The sequence below is a fragment of the Rissa tridactyla genome, chromosome 8 (assembly GCF_028500815.1).
Source record: "Rissa tridactyla isolate bRisTri1 chromosome 8, bRisTri1.patW.cur.20221130, whole genome shotgun sequence".
NCBI lineage: Eukaryota > Metazoa > Chordata > Aves > Charadriiformes > Laridae > Rissa > Rissa tridactyla.
The window spans coordinates 9498420-9516610 of NC_071473.1; the positions used below are offsets into that span (position 1 = coordinate 9498420).

The window sequence follows — 18191 nt, forward strand, 5'->3', positions numbered from 1 at the left end:
TAAATAGATATAAGAGCTGTGTAAATTATAACTGAAGGTAACTGGAATTGTATCCAGAGTGACTGTTAAAGGAAATCTCATCCCAGAGCCTTGCAGTATTGCCATTTCTGAGGTGAAGCAAACATGGAGTGGAACTGATACAGAGGTTTCTTCTTTGATTTTTTTCCCCCCAAAATTAAAGTATTAAGATCTGGTTTATTGCTTTAATTTTTTTTTAACTTTCTTCTTTTTTTATCTGATTAGGGTCATATTTTAAAGCTCTTCAGTTGCCTAAAGTTAGTACCTACATGCCTAACCTCTGTTGTTGTCATTGGGAATTAAGCTGCGAGACGCTCAGAAATTCAATAGGTATCTATCTGTATTTTTAGGTGCTTAAGCAACTTTGAAAACAGCTCATTGCAAGTCATCAGGAGCGTGTTGGGTTTTTTTCACAGGTAATGGGAAACTGCACTCCAATTGCTTTTTATCAAGAACTTTGAATGCTTGGCTTGCTTAAAAGTCAAGCTCTAGTTAATGAAGCATCATTAAAGATTTTTGTAAACCAGGGCCAGAGCGCTAGCTGCCTCTCTAGCTGCCTCTCAAGCACACTTCTTTGTGTGCTTTGCTTAGTTATGCACTCACATGTGCAGTTTCTTCATGTTCTGTGGAAATCTTGCAGCTTTCCAGGGTCTAGCACTAATAAATATAGATTTATTTAAGCAGGTTCTTCAGCCTTCATGGAGACACAGGTAGAGGCTTTTTCCACAAAGGTCTGTGTTGGAGTGTGTATGCTTATCAATCATTAGGTGAGCAGATGCTTGGGGCTTTTTACTGAGGTTTCTCCTTTTGACCTTTCAAAGGACAAGGTGGTTTTGTTGCTGGGATGTATTTTCTAATTAAATTGACATTGTCTTCTTGAGACTGTTAGCCATTATTTGGATTCTTGCAGCTGCTCCCATTCTGTGGAGACAAGCCTAACAACGAGTAAACTTGCATGACAGTGGTGACCAATTACAATGGAAAACACAGCAAATACCTTGCAAACAACTGAGGAGAAGGGTGATGCATGTTTTATTTCTCTTCCCTGTATTCAGCTCGGTCCTTTAATAATAAAAACTACTTCAGAGAAATTCTCCCGAAGACTGAGAAGTCTGGGTCAATCAGTTATAGAGAAATATAGTTCCTGCCAGGCCAAAAGACACTGCTGTAATAAATGGCTGATAATGTTGGACTTGCATTTTACTGTGACATTTTCTAGTCTATAATGTGTCACACGCGGACATGCATGCCTTGAAAAATCCTCTGTTGGGCTTATGCAGCAAGCAAAAGAGTAAGTTTTTAAAGACAATGTGGAGTGACACCCACTTAATATCAACGATTGATGTTTTTCCCATTGGATGCCATTAGAGTCAGCTTGGTCAGAGTGAGGAGGAGTGAGGACTTGGTTTACTTCTTTGAAGTAGTTTGCTTGCAGATAGCATAATCCTACCATGTGGGAATGCGCTGCCCCTTCCACGACGCTGGGGGAAGACTGGCAGACCTCCAGAGAGGGGTAATTTTTGCCAGGCAGTAGCCTTCAGCAGGTCAGCGAGGTGCTGTGGACCAGCAGGGATGGGGGTGCGCCCTTCCTCCTTCCTTGTCTGCTGCTTGACCTTCCAGCTAAAAAAAAAAATAAATACATTGCAGCTGTTTGCAGAATCGTGTCACGGCAGTTTTCCTGCTTGTTTTAAGACATCTGAAAAGACAGTACCAGGCCATCTAGAAGTAAGTTGGGTTTTGTTTTTACTTTTTGTTTTTACTTTTTGTTTTTTTTTCTTATCATGCAAGAGAATGAGCTCTCCTTTTTGCAGACGGTGTTCTCACACTTTTAATGGTGCGTGTACTTGTGTGTGTGTGAAATCAATGTATAAAAGGTAGCTTTGGAAAACGAGGTAATTTTTATTCACGTCTTTAAATAAACCTGCAAACCTTCAAAAAAGTAACAGCAGCTTCTGCTGACAGAAGTATGTTACAAATCTTCCTTGTCTTAGTGTTCCCTGGCTATTTCATGCTTGGATTATTACGTTAGCTGTATCAATAGATCTTCACTTTGGCCACCTTTTCCAGGCTGGTCTAAAGCTTATGGCTGTAATTTACCACTATCCTGGACTTATTACTTATCCTGTTACACTGGATGCCCAAAAATCTTATCCTTATTACAAATATGGAAAAGAAAGGCTGAGGGCAGTGATCTAGAAATGCCAGTCAACGGGAGCAAAAGCTGCTGAAGGGCTGTGCTTTGTGGCAGAGTTATCAGTGCCTGGCTGCGTCTTGTGGACTCTGCCACTGATGTACCTCCTGCCCATCCATTGCTGCCAAAGCTGCTCTGGCTCCTCACATCAGCTCCCCGTTCCTCGCTCTCCAATGCGGAACTAACGTGCTGTTTGCTGCCATTGTAGGAGACACTTTATGTATGTGTCACACCTGCCCCTGTGCTCTTTCCAGACTGGAAGCTCCTTGGGAACCATCATCTACTCTGCATTTGTACACTATGGAGCACAATGCACCTGCCTCTCGATTGGTTGTTTTGGGTTTTTGTTTTGTTTTGTTTTTAAGTGGCTAGTGGAATCAACATGCCTCAAGCTTTTTCTTTGCCTTCAGAGGGGCCGTTGTCTTACCACCAATTTTTAATTTATTTTTTTAACTTTCACTCTTTCTGTCCCTTTTTTTTTTAAAGTATAAATTTAAACTTCTATAAAACTGTTTAATTGGAAGTGACCCTGTCTGCAAATGTTACTGTATGTGCAAGTGATGTTGGCATGTCTATTTTAATGTGTGAATTTAAAAACATTCTCTTATCCTCTTTGTTAAAAAAGGCTGTCTCCCTTGGGGAGAAAGTCTCTCCATAGAAATACACAGGTTTAATTGGTATTTCTAGCTTAGATCTGACTATTTCTTCTTGCTCCAGAACAGTACTACTGTATTGCTTAGTCTTTTTACTACTTTCATGGTCAGAGCTGTGTAAATTCTAATTAACGAGAATGGATGAAAATATTCATACAAGCCTTTTCCTGTTTTACAGGAACACATGGATGATGTAACTATTGTGCAGGAAAAAAAAGGAAACTGTGATGAAATTAACATAGACAAGGTATGCTTTGTGTTAATTGTGTAAGATTTAAAGCAAGTCAGCTTTTAATGTATGCGTAGAATTTGTAACAAAAAACCTGCTTTGTTGCTTGCCTATGCCAAGATTTCCCTAAATAGAGCTGTGCTTAAAATGTGCTTTACCTTCCATGGGTTAAGTCCAAAATGCACAACTCCAGTCTATCAGAAGCTTCTAAGTAGCTTATTAGGTTAATCACGGTTTCTTTGCCTCTCACCAATGTTGGCAGTTTCAGTGTAGCTGTTACCTGCAGTTAGAAGATTAAACACATCTGATACAGCAAAATGTTCATTTAAAATACCACTAGAAAAATCATAGTCCTCATGTTGAGTGCGTAAAAGGATCACACACAACTTTAATTATCCTTGCAAAATTCTGGAGATAAGTAATGATTTTATTCTTCCCTTATCTTTTCATTATGAATTAAATTAACTGTCATTTAAGACACAGAAGATAGCGTCTTGTGCTGTTTTTTCTGTGTGCTAGGTGAGGCGGCAGGCTCTGCAAGAAGAAATTGATAGAGAATCTGGCAAAACTAAGGTTTTCAGTCCCAAAGTGGAACGGGTATGTATGAACTTAGACCTTGATCTGATGGAAATATCATGTCCCAGAGCAAGTGCCTGAAAAAAGCACTGCACTCTTTTTTTGTATGTGGCTCAGGTACATGGCTTGGCACAACAGTCTTCCTTCTGACTGTAAATTTAAGGTCACGCTATGGAACAATTCAGTACAATCCCAAAAGAGTCTGGGAGCTGACCACTGAACTTCAACAGCAGTTGGCATTTTACACAGCTCTAATTCCCATCATCAGTCCTCAAAACCAACATTTTCTCTGGTTCCTCCAGACAATGAGCCACGACAGATTGCTACAGAAGCAATTTCTGCTTACTGTGAAATATAAATAATTCTAGGCTATGGATATAGCAGGCACTGAATTTTATCTGAATTGTTATCTGGAAGACTGCAGATATTCAGAAACAGGGGTGCACACGGAAAGGTAAAAGGCGATGACAACTGATAATGCATGTGATATTTATAGTCAGTCCTTTCCTAACTTCATCTTTCTTCCACCTATTCGAAACATCATTCTTTATGCTTTGCTTTTGCATTCTCCTCAGCCTGCCTCCTGACATGGTTACAGTAAGGTAGTGGAAACTGCTGCAGTAGTGTTTAGCAGGGCTAATCAGATGAAGGAGGGGAGTAAGCCTTACTAGTAAGTCAGGATTCTTAGTTGTTTCACAAGACTGCCAGATGCCTAGAAAGTTGGAATATACCTCAAACAAATGCCAGAAACAACTCCTGTAGGTTTTTACATAGTGGGAGGCAGACTGCAATAGCTCTGGAAATGCAACTATCTTGTAGTCTCTGAAGTCATTTAGAAAAATGACATCCTTGGCAGGGGATCTCTGTTCTTTGGTGCTGATCTGTCTCTGTTTAATAGTATGCAGAATAATAGAAGCTATGAAAACTAATTCATCAGCTTCACAAAGAATGAGCTGGAATCGCTGCAGCAAAAGCTACGTGTAGTGCCTGCCAGCAATTCCATTTAAAAAAATTATAGGGTTGGACAAGCCATAATTATTTTTGCATCTGTGCAGATGTCTCCCATTCCAAAGGGAGGACATATATATGCGTGTATGTGTGCACATATCTGTCGCAGACCTGGGCTTATACAGCAACTTGTCTTTGAGCAAGGTAAAAATACTAAGGTATTATGGATAGCTTTCTTTTAATGGCAGGTATTCTGGCCTGTGATAGTGAATGGTACTCCAGCCTTACATTTTTTTAACTTAAAAAAACCTGCTCCAGCTTGCCTGCAATATTGCGCAGCATGCTGTGTGTCATGTTGGCTGTCTAGTGGAGAATGACTGTTTCACGCAAGCTACAACTGTTCAGTTGGAAGGATTTCAGGCTTACATAAACACCACTAAGCTCACGTTTTTTCCTTTGATGTAGCCAGCTCAGTCTGTTTAATTAATGATTAAACATTCTTCCATTTAATATGACCCCCCATTTTAAAGAAAAAATGGGGAGTAGCAGTCCTGCCAAAAATAGTTATAAATGACTGCATAGCTCCTAGCTATAGCTCAGGAGCCAAATAAGATCCATAGATAATGAAGCCTATTCTTAGGTAAGCCAAAATTTCATAAACTTTGTAAATCATACAACGTATCTTGGGTTATCCAGAAACGGCTAAATTCTGATTTTACTTGGACATTACCTATATTATCAGAAAGGAGCCAGTAACTGCAGACAAAAATCCCGGAGTGAACTAGTTCAAAGAATCCAGTGAAAGGCAGAGTTAAGGAATGGCAAACTGCGAGGGAGGGGAGGCTTTAAGAGTACTATATTTAGAGCTGTTGTATAAGGGTACGCTCTCAGTTTTTGCATCCTTACAATATTAGTGGTAATTAGTGGGATGAGAATGCAAGTATTAATTAAAGCATAGGAGCCAGACTGAATACTGTCTCCAAAACTAACATAGCAAAACACTGCTGAAAACAAGAGTTACTTAACTAGGCAGTAGGAAAATTAAACGGTAACGGTGCGAAGTGACAGAGTGAGAGAGGATTAAGTCTGACAGTTGTCTTAGAATAAGAGAAACGATTGGGCAATGTCTGGCTCTTTGAGCTAGGTAAATATCCAGAGAGCACAAAAGTCAAGATTCCTAAAGACAGAAGGAAAGGAGATTATGAAAGTGCATTAAACTCTGTCTCCAGGTTAAATTAACTGAAATGCTAATGAAGATGTACTCATCCACTTTTATCATGTCCTTTGAGAGGTACTGCCCATGGAATGACTGCTTCCCTGCTTTGTCAGCCCTGTCATGTTTCTGTAGCTGGTTCTGTTGTCACAGTACACAACCAGCAATTGTCTTCCTTGGACTTGGCATTGTTTAATTTTAGTGATAACCTTGTTTTGCTTCACAGGGTACAAAGTTTGGCCAGTGGAGTACAGCTGCTTTTCAAAGTTCTGAGGAAGAAACGAAGTTTTTTAGACTGATGGGTGGCTTTAAAAAGGGCTCCATGCCTACCCAAAATCTCTCAGCTACTACAAACAAACCGAACATGGCTCTGAACAGGGAAGGGGAGGAGAAGTTACAGCAGGCTCTGAAGATGGAATTTGATAAAGCAATGGACTTGAAGCAACACAGAGGAATCGGTCTTGGATTTCAACCTGCTGCCAACAAAAAAGTATACATAGACAAATATACAACTAGATCTATAAAATTTGAAGATTAAAATTCTGAAGTAATAACAAGAATGAAAATTCAACAGGCAGATTTATTTTCACTTTCAACATCTTTTTACTTGAAATAAAATATGAAATGTTTAAGAAATTTGATTTATGAGGCACTTTTAGTACAAGTTTTCAACTGCATACGCCAGATTATGTGGAGCTGGGCCCTCACTTCAGCTAAACAGTAAGTTTTTGAAACATTTACAATGTTTTCTACAAGGCAAGGGACAGCCTCCTTCAAAGACTGAAGATATGTGGGCAATGCCTGCAACAAGTTGAAACTTACTAATTTTTTTTTTTAAATACTGATTTCATAAACTTATTTTTAGCTACATCTTAGTGATTCAAAATGATTTTAGTGTTCTGTAAAATCTTCACATTTTTACACTCAGCGAGTGGTATAAAGTGGTGGCGTTTTACTTTGAAGAAAACACTGCTGGTATGCTTACAAATGTGATGAGGGGAGACTTAACTCAGGAAGTAGTTTCTTAAATATTAGCATCTTCATTATAATAATGAATAGTGTTGAACATCCTCTATATTTTAACTATGCTCTGGCAGTTGGATTTTCAAGCAGCAGCTGTTATCTGTAAAAAGGTAAGTGCTTTCTGGATATCAGCACCAAATATATGGATCTACACTTCCTAAATTATAGAAAGCAAGGTAATTTTAATAATGTGCTTATTGGGTGTGTTATACATCCATCTGAATGAAATTCCTAACCTCTGGATTTTCAGACAACCTGCACTTTCACTGGCTTTTTAATAAGAGTACAAAACATGAGACTGCGTTTGTGTGTTGTGTTCAAAATTCAAGGGTCCAAAACAGTCTTTGATTGTCTTGCTTGAAGTTACAAAAAGATAGAGAAAAAACTGTCATGTACTTTATTACTGGCTGTGCCATTGGTTGTGGGAGACAGTGCTGTCAAGTTTTAGTGTAGCTCTGGTTCTTAAACAGAATAAGGTGACTCTCTCTTACGTCCGTGCCTGCTGTAGTATAATAGTGGACAACTTGCAGGGGAACCTCGCCCCCCACCCTGAACTAGGTTAGTATCTCTGCTTACCCAGCTCATTGTTCTTCTGCCAAGTTACCTAGCCTTTTTCATAAGCTCATACCAACTGATCTACTACATCTTTTAAGGTAACCTCAGTTTCCACAGTAGTCTTTTCCAGTGGACTGCTCTACCTGAAAGCAGCTGCCTCCAGCAGAAAATGCACTGAACAAAACACCGGTTGGTTCCAAGGCACTTTGGGCAACTCCTGAAGGGAAGTGAAAATTATGCAGAAGCTCCAGCTTAAGGGGTTGCCATGAATCCATTCCCATCACTTGCATCACTTCCTGCAGGGTCTGAACTTGTCTTTGAAGAAACCATCTCCTTTAAAGTGTCATTTAAAACCACCACTACCTCAGGGTGAGTCTGGTTTTGCACCAGTGCTCTCAAAGCTCAGCAACTGGCTTCAGCTGGCCCTTCAAGGCTTCAGTTGTTGCTTTACTTAAATTCAGGTAGTGGAGGTTCTGCTTTCTCATTTAAGGCAAATGCTGAATTCAGGCCCTCAGCTACCTGCCTGGCAAAAAAAAAAAAAAAAAGTTAAAGGAACAGGTAGGAAAATGTCAACTAGTGACTTCATTTAGGAGGAGGGGGACAGCACGTACAGCTTTCTGCTGCAGAGCCAGTCTTGGATGGGTAGTGACTGGTCTTGCACTGCCACTGATGAAGATGCTGAAGGTGATACTGGTCCTAGCCTTGCCTTTGGATAAGGACTCATTTTCCCATCTGTATACTGGTGTGTTGATTGACTTTGTGGGTGGCCTGGCACCTTGCTCGTGGTAACATTGTGCATATGAAAATGTCATAGTTTGAAAAACAAGACATACCTGGGGGAAAAACTGTCAGCTTTTTTCAAGCAGTCAAACTCGGTCTGGGCTGTATAGTTGCTATATACAGAAGAAAGAGGAGGTCTATAATAAGTAGAGTGCTTTAACTAAAATTACTTTTGCTCTAACATGGAAGTAAGCCAAAAGTTTGTTAGAGTTTATTATGTTAGCTTCTAAGTTAGATGCTTAGAGTTTGCTCCTGATAACTACGCAGAGTTTTCTGCCTGTCGTTGAGCTATTTTTGCACTAATAAAAACAGTAGTAAAACATTTGAAAGCATTTCTCATGGCAGTCTTGTATCAATAAAGAAACCAAAGTTATACGCTGCTCTAAAGACAACAGGCAAAAATTGGTGCCTGCATGGGGCAGAGGAGTTGTTGGGACCGTTGTAAGCCTGCTGTAAGAGTTTCCATTTCATAGATTCTGGAACAATTCCACGCTGGGTTTAGAGCAGTACATTTGCCCCTGGAGGGCAATTTCTGCCATACTACAGCTGCTTAGTGTGACCCACTTGGCGGTTTAGAGAGCTCAGAGTTTAATCCCACTTACCCAGTTCGTGGTTTTTGTTTCCAAGCCCAACAGGAAGAATCATCAAAGTGCTGTTGAGAGTTGTTTTGTGCAGCTGCAGCAAGAAGGAAAGCTACACTGGAGTAGGACGTGACAGCATGTGCAATACTGTCATTTCATTATCTGTGCACACTTTATACAGAATTATTAAGGAAAGTCAGTATAATCAAAATGCCTATGTAGTAAAGGTTGGAAAGGTTCTGTATCAAGTTGATATCACTTCATAATTATCTTCTATTCCTGCAATTTTACTCTGCTTCCATGTAGTCTGTACCAGGACCAAAGGGTCTTAGTTCAGTTCTTTACAACCTTAATACAAAATACATATTTTAGATGTACCCTGTTTCAATAACCACTGAGGAGATGAAAAACATGAAACAAGAAGGGTTTAATAATTTGGGTAGTATTTATCATCATCTTGCTAACTCCTTAAATATATGATACTTGTTTAGCCTTAACAAAATAAAATGTTTTCATGCAAAAATATATCTTACTATCCATATAAGGATTTAGCTCATTAAAATACTTACCGTTAAGCAAAGTGGCAATAGATGTAAAGTCTCAAGATGGTTCCTCACGATGGGACGGAAGTGGTAAGAGTGAAATTTATTAGGTGTAATAGCAGAACATGTAACTAAATTCCACAAGGGTAAGGTGATAAATTTGTATATGCAAAGAAACTCCCCCAGAACAAACAGATGAACTGCAAATTGTTTTATTCAGTGATACAGTGTACTTTGTGAATATGGAGTACTTCGCATACATTTCCATTTTCCTTTGCAGGCAGCACTTAAAGATTCCTTCCATTTTACAAAACACTGTTGAGCTAAAATGAAAGCATAAACACGGCTGTGAAAACGTATTGTAGAAATTAGAACAGTAACACCCCGGCCATTTTTCTCTTTTACTGGAACGGACCAAACAAATGCTGGCAGCATCCCAAAGCAGAGAGATGACTTAGTAGCATTATTATATTGAAATGCTGCTTTCTACACAGGAGAAATACTATTCTGCAAGTGGGATAAAGTTTGGAGGCTGTGAACCGATACATGCAGATTATCTTCTTCCTTTGTTGCTGAAAACACAACAGATTAGATTTGGAAAGGCTTTTGCAACCACAGAGGTTCAAAATACCCTTTATGGAATCTCAATCAACATGTAAAATAAGAATATAGTGGTAAAACTGGAAACAGAAATTCAGGTTGAAATTATTGCACAGAACAGTTTTACCTGCGTCCAAGTAAATCTGTCACTTTAAGTAAAATAAAAATACACTGAACTCCTCCAGTCTAAATCTAGATTGGTGATTTTTGGCCTCAGCTACATGCTCTCTTGTGCAGATGACTCCATGGAAAAGGGGCATCCATCAGGTCCTGGACTGCAGAGGAAGCCGAAGGGCCAAGTCTGTGAAGTGACTCATTTCAGGTTGTTTGCTTCGCCTCTTGATGTATTCTAGTGTTTTTACCTGGGTATGAAAAGAAAGATATTTTGAAATTTTTAGTGTCTTTATCATTTCTCATTTCACAGGCCATCATATAATCTATATGAAGGTGTTTCAATAGACACTCTCGTGATTTTCCCTAAATATCACTGGCTACATGAGCACTTGGATATCTTACTCCAGAGCTCATTATCAGGTATATCTTTCTTAAAAGCTCTGGAATGCCCACTTTCAAAGCTTACACCATGCAGTTCCTCAACTAAAAAATGCTGCATTTCTCTTAAAGATAGTTTTCTGTACTGACAAGAAGTTACAGGATACAACATTTACAGGTTCTTTAACATGTGAAATACACTTAAAAGTGCTAGAAAGAAACAGACCACTTGAAATAGGAGAAGCTGCTTATTCATTAAGAAGCATTTAAAAAATAAGTTGGTTTTTTTAAGCTTATTTAATTTTTTTTAAGAGAGCAACTTGTAAAGAGATTTGCTTTACTCAGATCAAGAAAATCTTACCTTTTCCAAAATGAAGAGTTGAAAAAGATCTTAAGAACTAAAATTTGTCTGCATTATCTGTTTTCCTTACCATAGTCTTGGTGTCAGCAAAGCCATGTTTCTGAGCAAGATTCCAGAGATTGACTGAAAGCTGGTTTAGTTTGTTGTTTCGTAGATCTCCATGAGCTAAAATAGTGTTAAAGAAATAGAGTGCCAACTGGCTCTGCCGCTTTAGGGTCTATAATGAAAAAAAATTCCTGTATTACCATATAGGCATCCCAAAACATCCAGCATAGCCTCTCCAGGTTCTCTGAACTCTTAGAATTGCAAGGGGCAGGTACTCATTCTGTAATACATAGCAATAATTACAGACACAAGAATACGGGGATAGTTTCCATGTTCCATTCAAAATGCAACAAGTAGTGACAATCATGAATCAACCTCAGCTGCTGTAAATAAAGTAATTACACAAGCCTCCTACATCTTGTACCACTTTGGCACAGCACAGCATGTAGCTCTGACACATATTTAACTCAAGACTCCCTACAACTGCATAGAAATCACCCTCCCACCAACCAACCTTGCACTTACATCACCATGGCTATATACTTTATAGAGGCCACAATCATCAATCTAGATTAATGCAACTTCAGGCTTTTTCCCGCAGTCTAGTCTACTTACATTTATTTAACAAAAGCCATTTTTTCCCTGCTATTCTTTCACTGAAACTTTGGTGATACCAACGTATTTGCACCATATTTGCAGCTATGTTCCCTAAAATGGCTGAGGAGGAACTTGACGAAGGCCCTGCTTCATGGTAACTGGCCCTGGAGGAGCACTGTGCCCTTTGGCCTCTGCGGAGGAGTTCTGGGGCACAGACAAACCTGCACTAAGCTTACGGGGTGCTACCACCCTCATTTGGGGTGAGTGGAAAACAGAAGTAATTAAAATATTATTGCAGATTCTGCCTATTCCTACAAAGTAAGTTTTAAAAGGCTAAAAGGACAAATTATTATTGGATGCCTCTGAGACTTAGTATTTGTTTATACTGCTTTGCTGCAGCTGTCCTTTGTTTTTTGCTCAGGACAGACCACTGATAAAAACATAGCTCCATTTCACACAGAAACCACAGCAGCAGAGTAATAGCTAAAACAAAACTGTCAGCTGAACACCTCAATTAATTAACTTAATACTTCATCCCTCTCAGTTCAATCCATGTTCAGGTAGGTAATATAGAGCATTCAGATACGCAGTTACACGAACAATGAGGCAGAGGCTGGGGTATGGGGAGTGCAGTGATCTCTGTTGCTTGTGCTCTCCTGACATGATACCAATGCAGCCGTGCAGCCCTGCCCTTTCCCTAAGGGACTGAAAGTAAATTAATTTCCCTTCTCACTGCCAGCAGAAGAGAGGTCAGATGCTATTAATCAAAGAAGTGGCACACACTGAGCTATCAGTCCTACAGATAAATATGGAAAAGGAGAAAGCCATGCCATTAAAGAACTGGCTAACTAGAAAAGAGGACACAGCATGCCCTAAACTAGAAGCATCAGACTGCTACTGTACGTATGTGACGCACGCAGCAGATTTGTACATGCACAACAAATCTGACTCATCAGAAACCATGCGCATACACACACACACGCATGTATATGCAATGCCAGAGCTGCTCAAGGCCCCACGGGAACTTCCCTAAGCACTAAATTAATTACATGAAACTACCATGAAGACACAGCTCTTCCTGTAAGTTACCTACATTAGCAATTTGCATCCCAATAGCTCCAAAACCTGCTTATAGGCTAACACTACAACCATCACTTGGGAGCGTTGAACTGTACTCCCTACCAGATAGGGAAATAAAACTGATCACTCTAGTCCAGTAGTAGTAACACAAAGAGCAGACATACAACTCAAAAGGACAAAAAAAGGGAAAGTAGTTATGCTTAAATATTACTGTAGCATTTCTCTTGGACTAACATCCTTCAGGGAAAAACAGATATAGGATACAGCCAGCTAGTCCACGTTTTGCCACACTGTTCACAAGGCATACAGCCTTCCACCTGCCACATCACCATGTATCCTGCATTAGCAAAATAAGGCATTACCTATAATTTTTTTCCCATTGACCATCTGACACCTGCGTGTCTTCTGCTGAATACAAACTTCAAAGATGTCCCTGGGAATTACTTCGATGTTTCCTCAGAAGTGGGACAGTTAAATTATTGGGCAGAATGCAAAAGCAGCAGTACTCCAGTCTGAATATTAACTAGCGAGATTTTCCAGGCAGCATCAATGCAAATACAAAATCCATTCTTTAAAATAAGGATGACATTTTGACTAATTTGAAACACATGTACTTCAAAAAGAATCATACTTCAAAAAGGATCTAGAAACACATTAAAAAGCTGGACGAATGAGATGCACACCAACTCTCATTGTATTGGGGTGAGTATAACAGACAGGATTTTGGCATCTTCTCAGCAGTTACACAATGCAAAGTGAAGAGAGAGGCAGGCTCAGGTATGCAGTAAATCCCACCACATCTTAAAACGAGCAAGAAGAGTCAGACAAGGCTTCACGCGATGATGAACAGGAAAGTTTGTGTAACATGGCACCGACCTCCAACTCGAGGGAGACATCTATGCCAGCATGCTGCCAAGCCTGCTGACATAACTGAGATTGAATTGCGGGTGGCACTCCAACTCGCAGGATGTATTCACAGGCAGCAAGGAGAAATCAACACCTCAGCTATCTGGCAACCACGTATATCATGGGACTAGCAATTCCCACACCAAAAGGAATTGCCAGCCTTCTAGGCAGCACATTTTCCATAATCTTTGGAATAATGCTAATGACAATGAAACAAATAACAAATTACATCATCCCAGAGCACGATCCCCTTGTGTCCTAGCCCCTCCAAAGTGCAGAGCAATGTCCAAATTTCATATACTGTAACAGAAAAAAACCCAGGATCTTTCATACAATGGACCATGCAACTTTGTATTTCACAAAATTCTGGCAGGCAATTCAAATATTTATTCTTGTCTTTCAGTGATTTTTGCTAGCCATCTATGTCGTAAGAATACTTTGAGCCTTCTGTTAGAAAAGCATTTGTGCGTTTACATATGTTGCTCCTATGAAGGTGCGTCTAGCCTGCTGCTGCTCCCATCTACAGCTTTAAAATAACTGGCTCTGACACTTGTGGCAGCACAGAGCTCAGCATGGGCTGTACGGCTCCTCCAAGGTACTAAATATATCAGTTTAGGCCAAGTCTCCCTGCTGATATAGCATCTGTTTGCTAGTATTACCTGAACTATCTAGCCCAAAATTAATTCCAGCACAACTGTGATGCTGGTGGTTACATCCTTGCAATCCAAATCTAGATTTTCCTAAAGAAAGTCATGACAGGCAGCCTTGCGTTTCCTTAAAAGCTCTCATGTAAAGCTCTTTGGGAACCTTTTAACATCTGTTAGTTCACTGGAAAAAAATCACTAACTTCATGGGGCAGACCAGGTTCTCAACTATCTCATTACACAATTGTCCTAACATGGGATAAATGAAGAACCTAGCACCAGTGGCAGCTGATACAAGTTCATTCATAATAAAAAGAAATAATGATTTGGGAAAACACCAAGAACTCATATACCACACAAGGGGTTGCATATCCCCTATTTCACCACTCCTCTAGCACAATGAGATGGTCAGAAGAGAAAGTGCTTTCTTTGGGATATAATCCTTGAAAGCGCAGTCCAGAACCTCCCTCTACAATACTCAGTCTCAGTGACAGCTTCTGCTGGCCCAGGGTGCAGTAACATACCTCTTTGTTAAGAGAGGCTGAAACATTTTACTTCCAGCTCTATACTGGCACCATCTCTGGGTTCATCTCTATTTCAAAGTCCTTAACCTAATTTTTAAAGCTTTCAATATTCATAGTGCTGCTCACATCAGTTTCATTTCCCTGTAAAACTAACCCAACAAAGACACGCTCCATGTGGAACTTGTTCATGGAGGACCAGACTCTACAAAACCATACTCAGTAATCCTGCTGTAGGCCAATAGCAGAATACCAATTTATTTATTTTGGTTTCTACCATTTACCAAGTACCTTACAAACATGCAGAAACAATGCTCCAAATCAAACTATTTCTAGTCTTTAAACTCCACCAGGACGCCAGAGACAATGGTGTAATAAAAGGATTAATATGGGAGTTAGGACTCTCCAACTGTGAGACAAAGAAGTGGAGTCGATATGCACTCCACCAGCCACAGTTCCTCACTGCAATGCACCCATCCTCTTACTGAGCCATGAGCCAGCAGGCTGCAAACTTGTCTTCTGGAAACTGCAGCAGGTAAATTCTCTTGCCTCCCTCCTCCCAAAGAGAAATAAAATGTTTAGAAAAATCTTGGCTAAGGACACAAAATTCTTCAGGATGAGCGACCTCTTCTCAATTCAAAACATACCCCCACACAAGCAGAGAACTATCTCCAGCTTTGCTTCTAGTTCAAACACATGTGAAATCAACTGAAGTTTTTTATAAAACTTGTAGTTTATATAAAATTAAAAGTCAGTTGTGTTGAAAGGAGAAGCCTCAAGAGCATACGCAGGAATTGCTTTCTACTGCTCCATTTTTGATGCTTACTATAAAAAGTTCAGTATCTAATGGTACACAGGAAGACTGTCATCCTAACATGGCACTGCCAAGGACACAACAACATGATCCTAACGTTTTGGATCAAAAGTCATGTTTGAATAAAACATACTCCATCTGGACATTTATCACTGAGTAGCAAGAGGCAAGGTTTCTACATTTCTAAGAAACCTAAGAGCGTAACATTAGTCTTCCACCCACACAAAGGCAGAGAGGATTCACTGACACATGCTCTGATGACCAGAAACAGCTTGAACTTTACAGAACTGGCCACAATGGAAAATTTCCATTCAAACACTGTAACATAAATGAAGCATTCTATAATATTGCAAAAAGACCACGCTGTATTAACATAAGATGCATTGTTCTCTTCCAAATTGCCATTCTGGTGAAAGCATTGTATTGTGAGAAAAAATTATTTTCCGTTACAGCTTTTAAAGGAAATGAACCAATAAAAACACAGAGTCATCAAAGGCTTGTTCATTTAAATGAGCAGCCAAGCAGATGAATATTAAAAGGTCACCAACACTGAAGCAATCCAAATATCACAGCAATTTTATGATCAGTTCTACTTTAGCACAAACGGAGGTCTCTGACAATATTCTTATTGCCTCTATTTCCTTAGCAACGCAGCTTCCTTAAAAAACTATACAGTCTTACAAAACAATTTTTATCTAAATCTCTCAAGGGCTTTTACTCAAAGTAAAATAAAATGTTCTCCCTTTGTAAATAAGGATGAACAGAGGAGTAAATCCAAGGCCACAGTGGCAAAGGCAGGGCAAGAACCTATATCCACGCTGCTTAGCTTTAAATCCAGTTTTCTATGCAACAACTGCCTCAGTGAAGTAACACAGGATCTCATTACTCAAAGCATTAAGCTTGAAAGCAGAAAAAAAACCCAAAGCCTTTCAGAAACCACAGATTTCAAGCCTTACAAACATTCCCACCCACATACTCCATATAGAAGTCAGATGCAAAAAATCCTGATATACAACCCACAGTCCTGAAAACTTTGTTAAAAATCTCCTTCCAATACCTGCTTGGACATTCATAACTGTGCAAGAATAGTTGTTTTCTGTTGTTATTGTTCTGAAATGAACTGCTATTCACTGTGGTGATGGGTACAATGATGTAGATGCATTTGAGCAAAGGATTTATTCATCTTGCATGTCTACAATTGCTTAAGGAAGAATAAACAGGATAGCAAAAGCAGAGAAAAGGCTAAACTTTGCATAGTGTCCTCCAAATATGTAGCACGTAATACATTCTGGCAAACAGTAATACGTTGGCAAACACTACAGGCTGCTGTGCAAACGGGCAATCTAAAAAATTCCGTCAAATTAATCAATGCTTGCCCTCCCATTTCAGTCTGCAAGCCACAAGATTTCTATCATTATGCAGCAGTTTAATAAGGGGTGATTAGGAAGTTGTGGAGGGGTTCAATCTCAGAAACAGGTACATTAGCAGAACAGTAAGTTCTCATTATTTCAGTAATACTGAAAACATTAGTCACCTGCCTTTCACATACAATCCATTAAGCTATATTTGATCTCTCAGAGCCTCTGAACTCCAATCAAGAAATTCAATAAGATACCTAAAGCTTTCTTTATTTTATATTAAACAAATCTAACCCTGTACTAAAAAAAAGGTAAAGCCAAAACACCTTTCCCCCTCCTCTCCACCTCTCTCCTTATGTCATCCTAGCAAAACTTTTTGGGATCCAAAACTTTTACAAATTAAAGGTGGTTTCCACTGTATTTTACCCAATAACAGACTAACTGCGAATTCTCACTTTGCCCACTACACAATTGGACATTTCAGGCTACTGTTAACTTCCCTGGCAAGAAAATACGGTTTATTTACAGTGAGAGAAAGGTGACAGCCAGGAGGAAACAACAGGAAGGATGGATATGGAGCAGATTTTAGGCATAACTATAATGCAACCAAAGGAGTGACTGCAGCACTGTTTCCAATTCCCTAGTTTAGGCCAGTAATTGCAATACTAGCATCATGGAGCTCATTATAGTCAGAGAGACTCTCCTAAGAAAAAAAGTTATTCCACACTGAGCATCAAATTTCCATAACCAAACTACACCAGGACTCAACCTGGTTAATTTAAAGCTAACTCTAACCTCATTATTCTGCACTGCAGCAGAACGACATCCTTTGGTGCACCGCCACAATTGATACCACAGAGCACACCAGAGTAACTTCTACTGCTTGTTGGTTCTATCAGACTATCCATGTACACAGCATACAGCTGAGCAGGTAACTTTAGCCTGCATCTTAAAAATGTATTATAAATGGTACATGATCTCTTTCACGTCATTAGGTCTTTCCACCACAAACCTGCCTACCTGACTGACTCAATTTTTAAACAACTAAAATTACCTAATTTCCTCTTGTTGTAAGGTTCCTGGAGCTTTCTAAAAGACCAATGCCTGGTCAAGAAGGCAGTCCGTTTATTCAGCTCCAAAGTAATTCTGGGTTTGTATTGAATCAAGCTGAGTGAGAACATACCTCTTCTTTTCCAAGGGTTTTCAGATGATCCAGGATCTGTGCTATCACTGTTTCACACAGTTTATTAACTTCAGCCAGGAACTTGGAGTCTCCACCGTACAGGTTATCATTGGAATCAACTGCAGAGATAAAATCAAGCTTAGGTCTGGCTAAAGAACTATACATTTGTTTGCTACTGAAAATACCAGCTATTTATAGAAGACGAGACTTGCAAGTTATAAAATGACCCTCCCTCCATCAAACACAAACTTAACAATCTTGTTTAAGTGCCTACCACTTGG

General features: G+C 39.5%; 2 protein-coding genes across 7 annotated transcripts in view; one reads left to right on the top strand and one right to left on the bottom strand.

Annotated features, from left to right (window-relative positions):
* The window catches only part of KNOP1 (lysine rich nucleolar protein 1), a 36141-nt gene extending 26743 nt beyond the window's left edge, over positions 1-9398 (top strand). For 2 of the 3 annotated variants that reach the window (XM_054212925.1, XM_054212926.1), the window contains 3 exons: positions 3041-3109; positions 3611-3688; positions 6055-9398. In XM_054212925.1, coding sequence (XP_054068900.1) covers positions 3041-3109; positions 3611-3688; positions 6055-6366 — 459 coding nt within the window. In that variant the 3' untranslated portion in view covers positions 6367-9398. The remainder of the gene's footprint in view (positions 1-3040; positions 3110-3610; positions 3689-6054) is intronic. The other variant, XM_054212927.1, reaches the window with a different exon arrangement.
* A 107-nt stretch (positions 9399-9505) lies between these two features.
* VPS35L (VPS35 endosomal protein sorting factor like) overlaps positions 9506-18191 on the bottom strand; it is a 54783-nt gene continuing 46097 nt past the window's right edge. For 3 of the 4 annotated variants that reach the window (XM_054212922.1, XM_054212921.1, XM_054212924.1), the window contains 3 exons: positions 17911-18029; positions 10833-10979; positions 9506-10271 (listed from right to left, as the gene is read on the bottom strand). In XM_054212922.1, coding sequence (XP_054068897.1) covers positions 10173-10271; positions 10833-10979; positions 17911-18029 — 365 coding nt within the window. In that variant the 3' untranslated portion in view covers positions 9506-10172. Of the gene's footprint in view, positions 10272-10832; positions 11088-17910; positions 18030-18191 lie in introns of those variants that run through there. The other variant, XM_054212923.1, reaches the window with a different exon arrangement.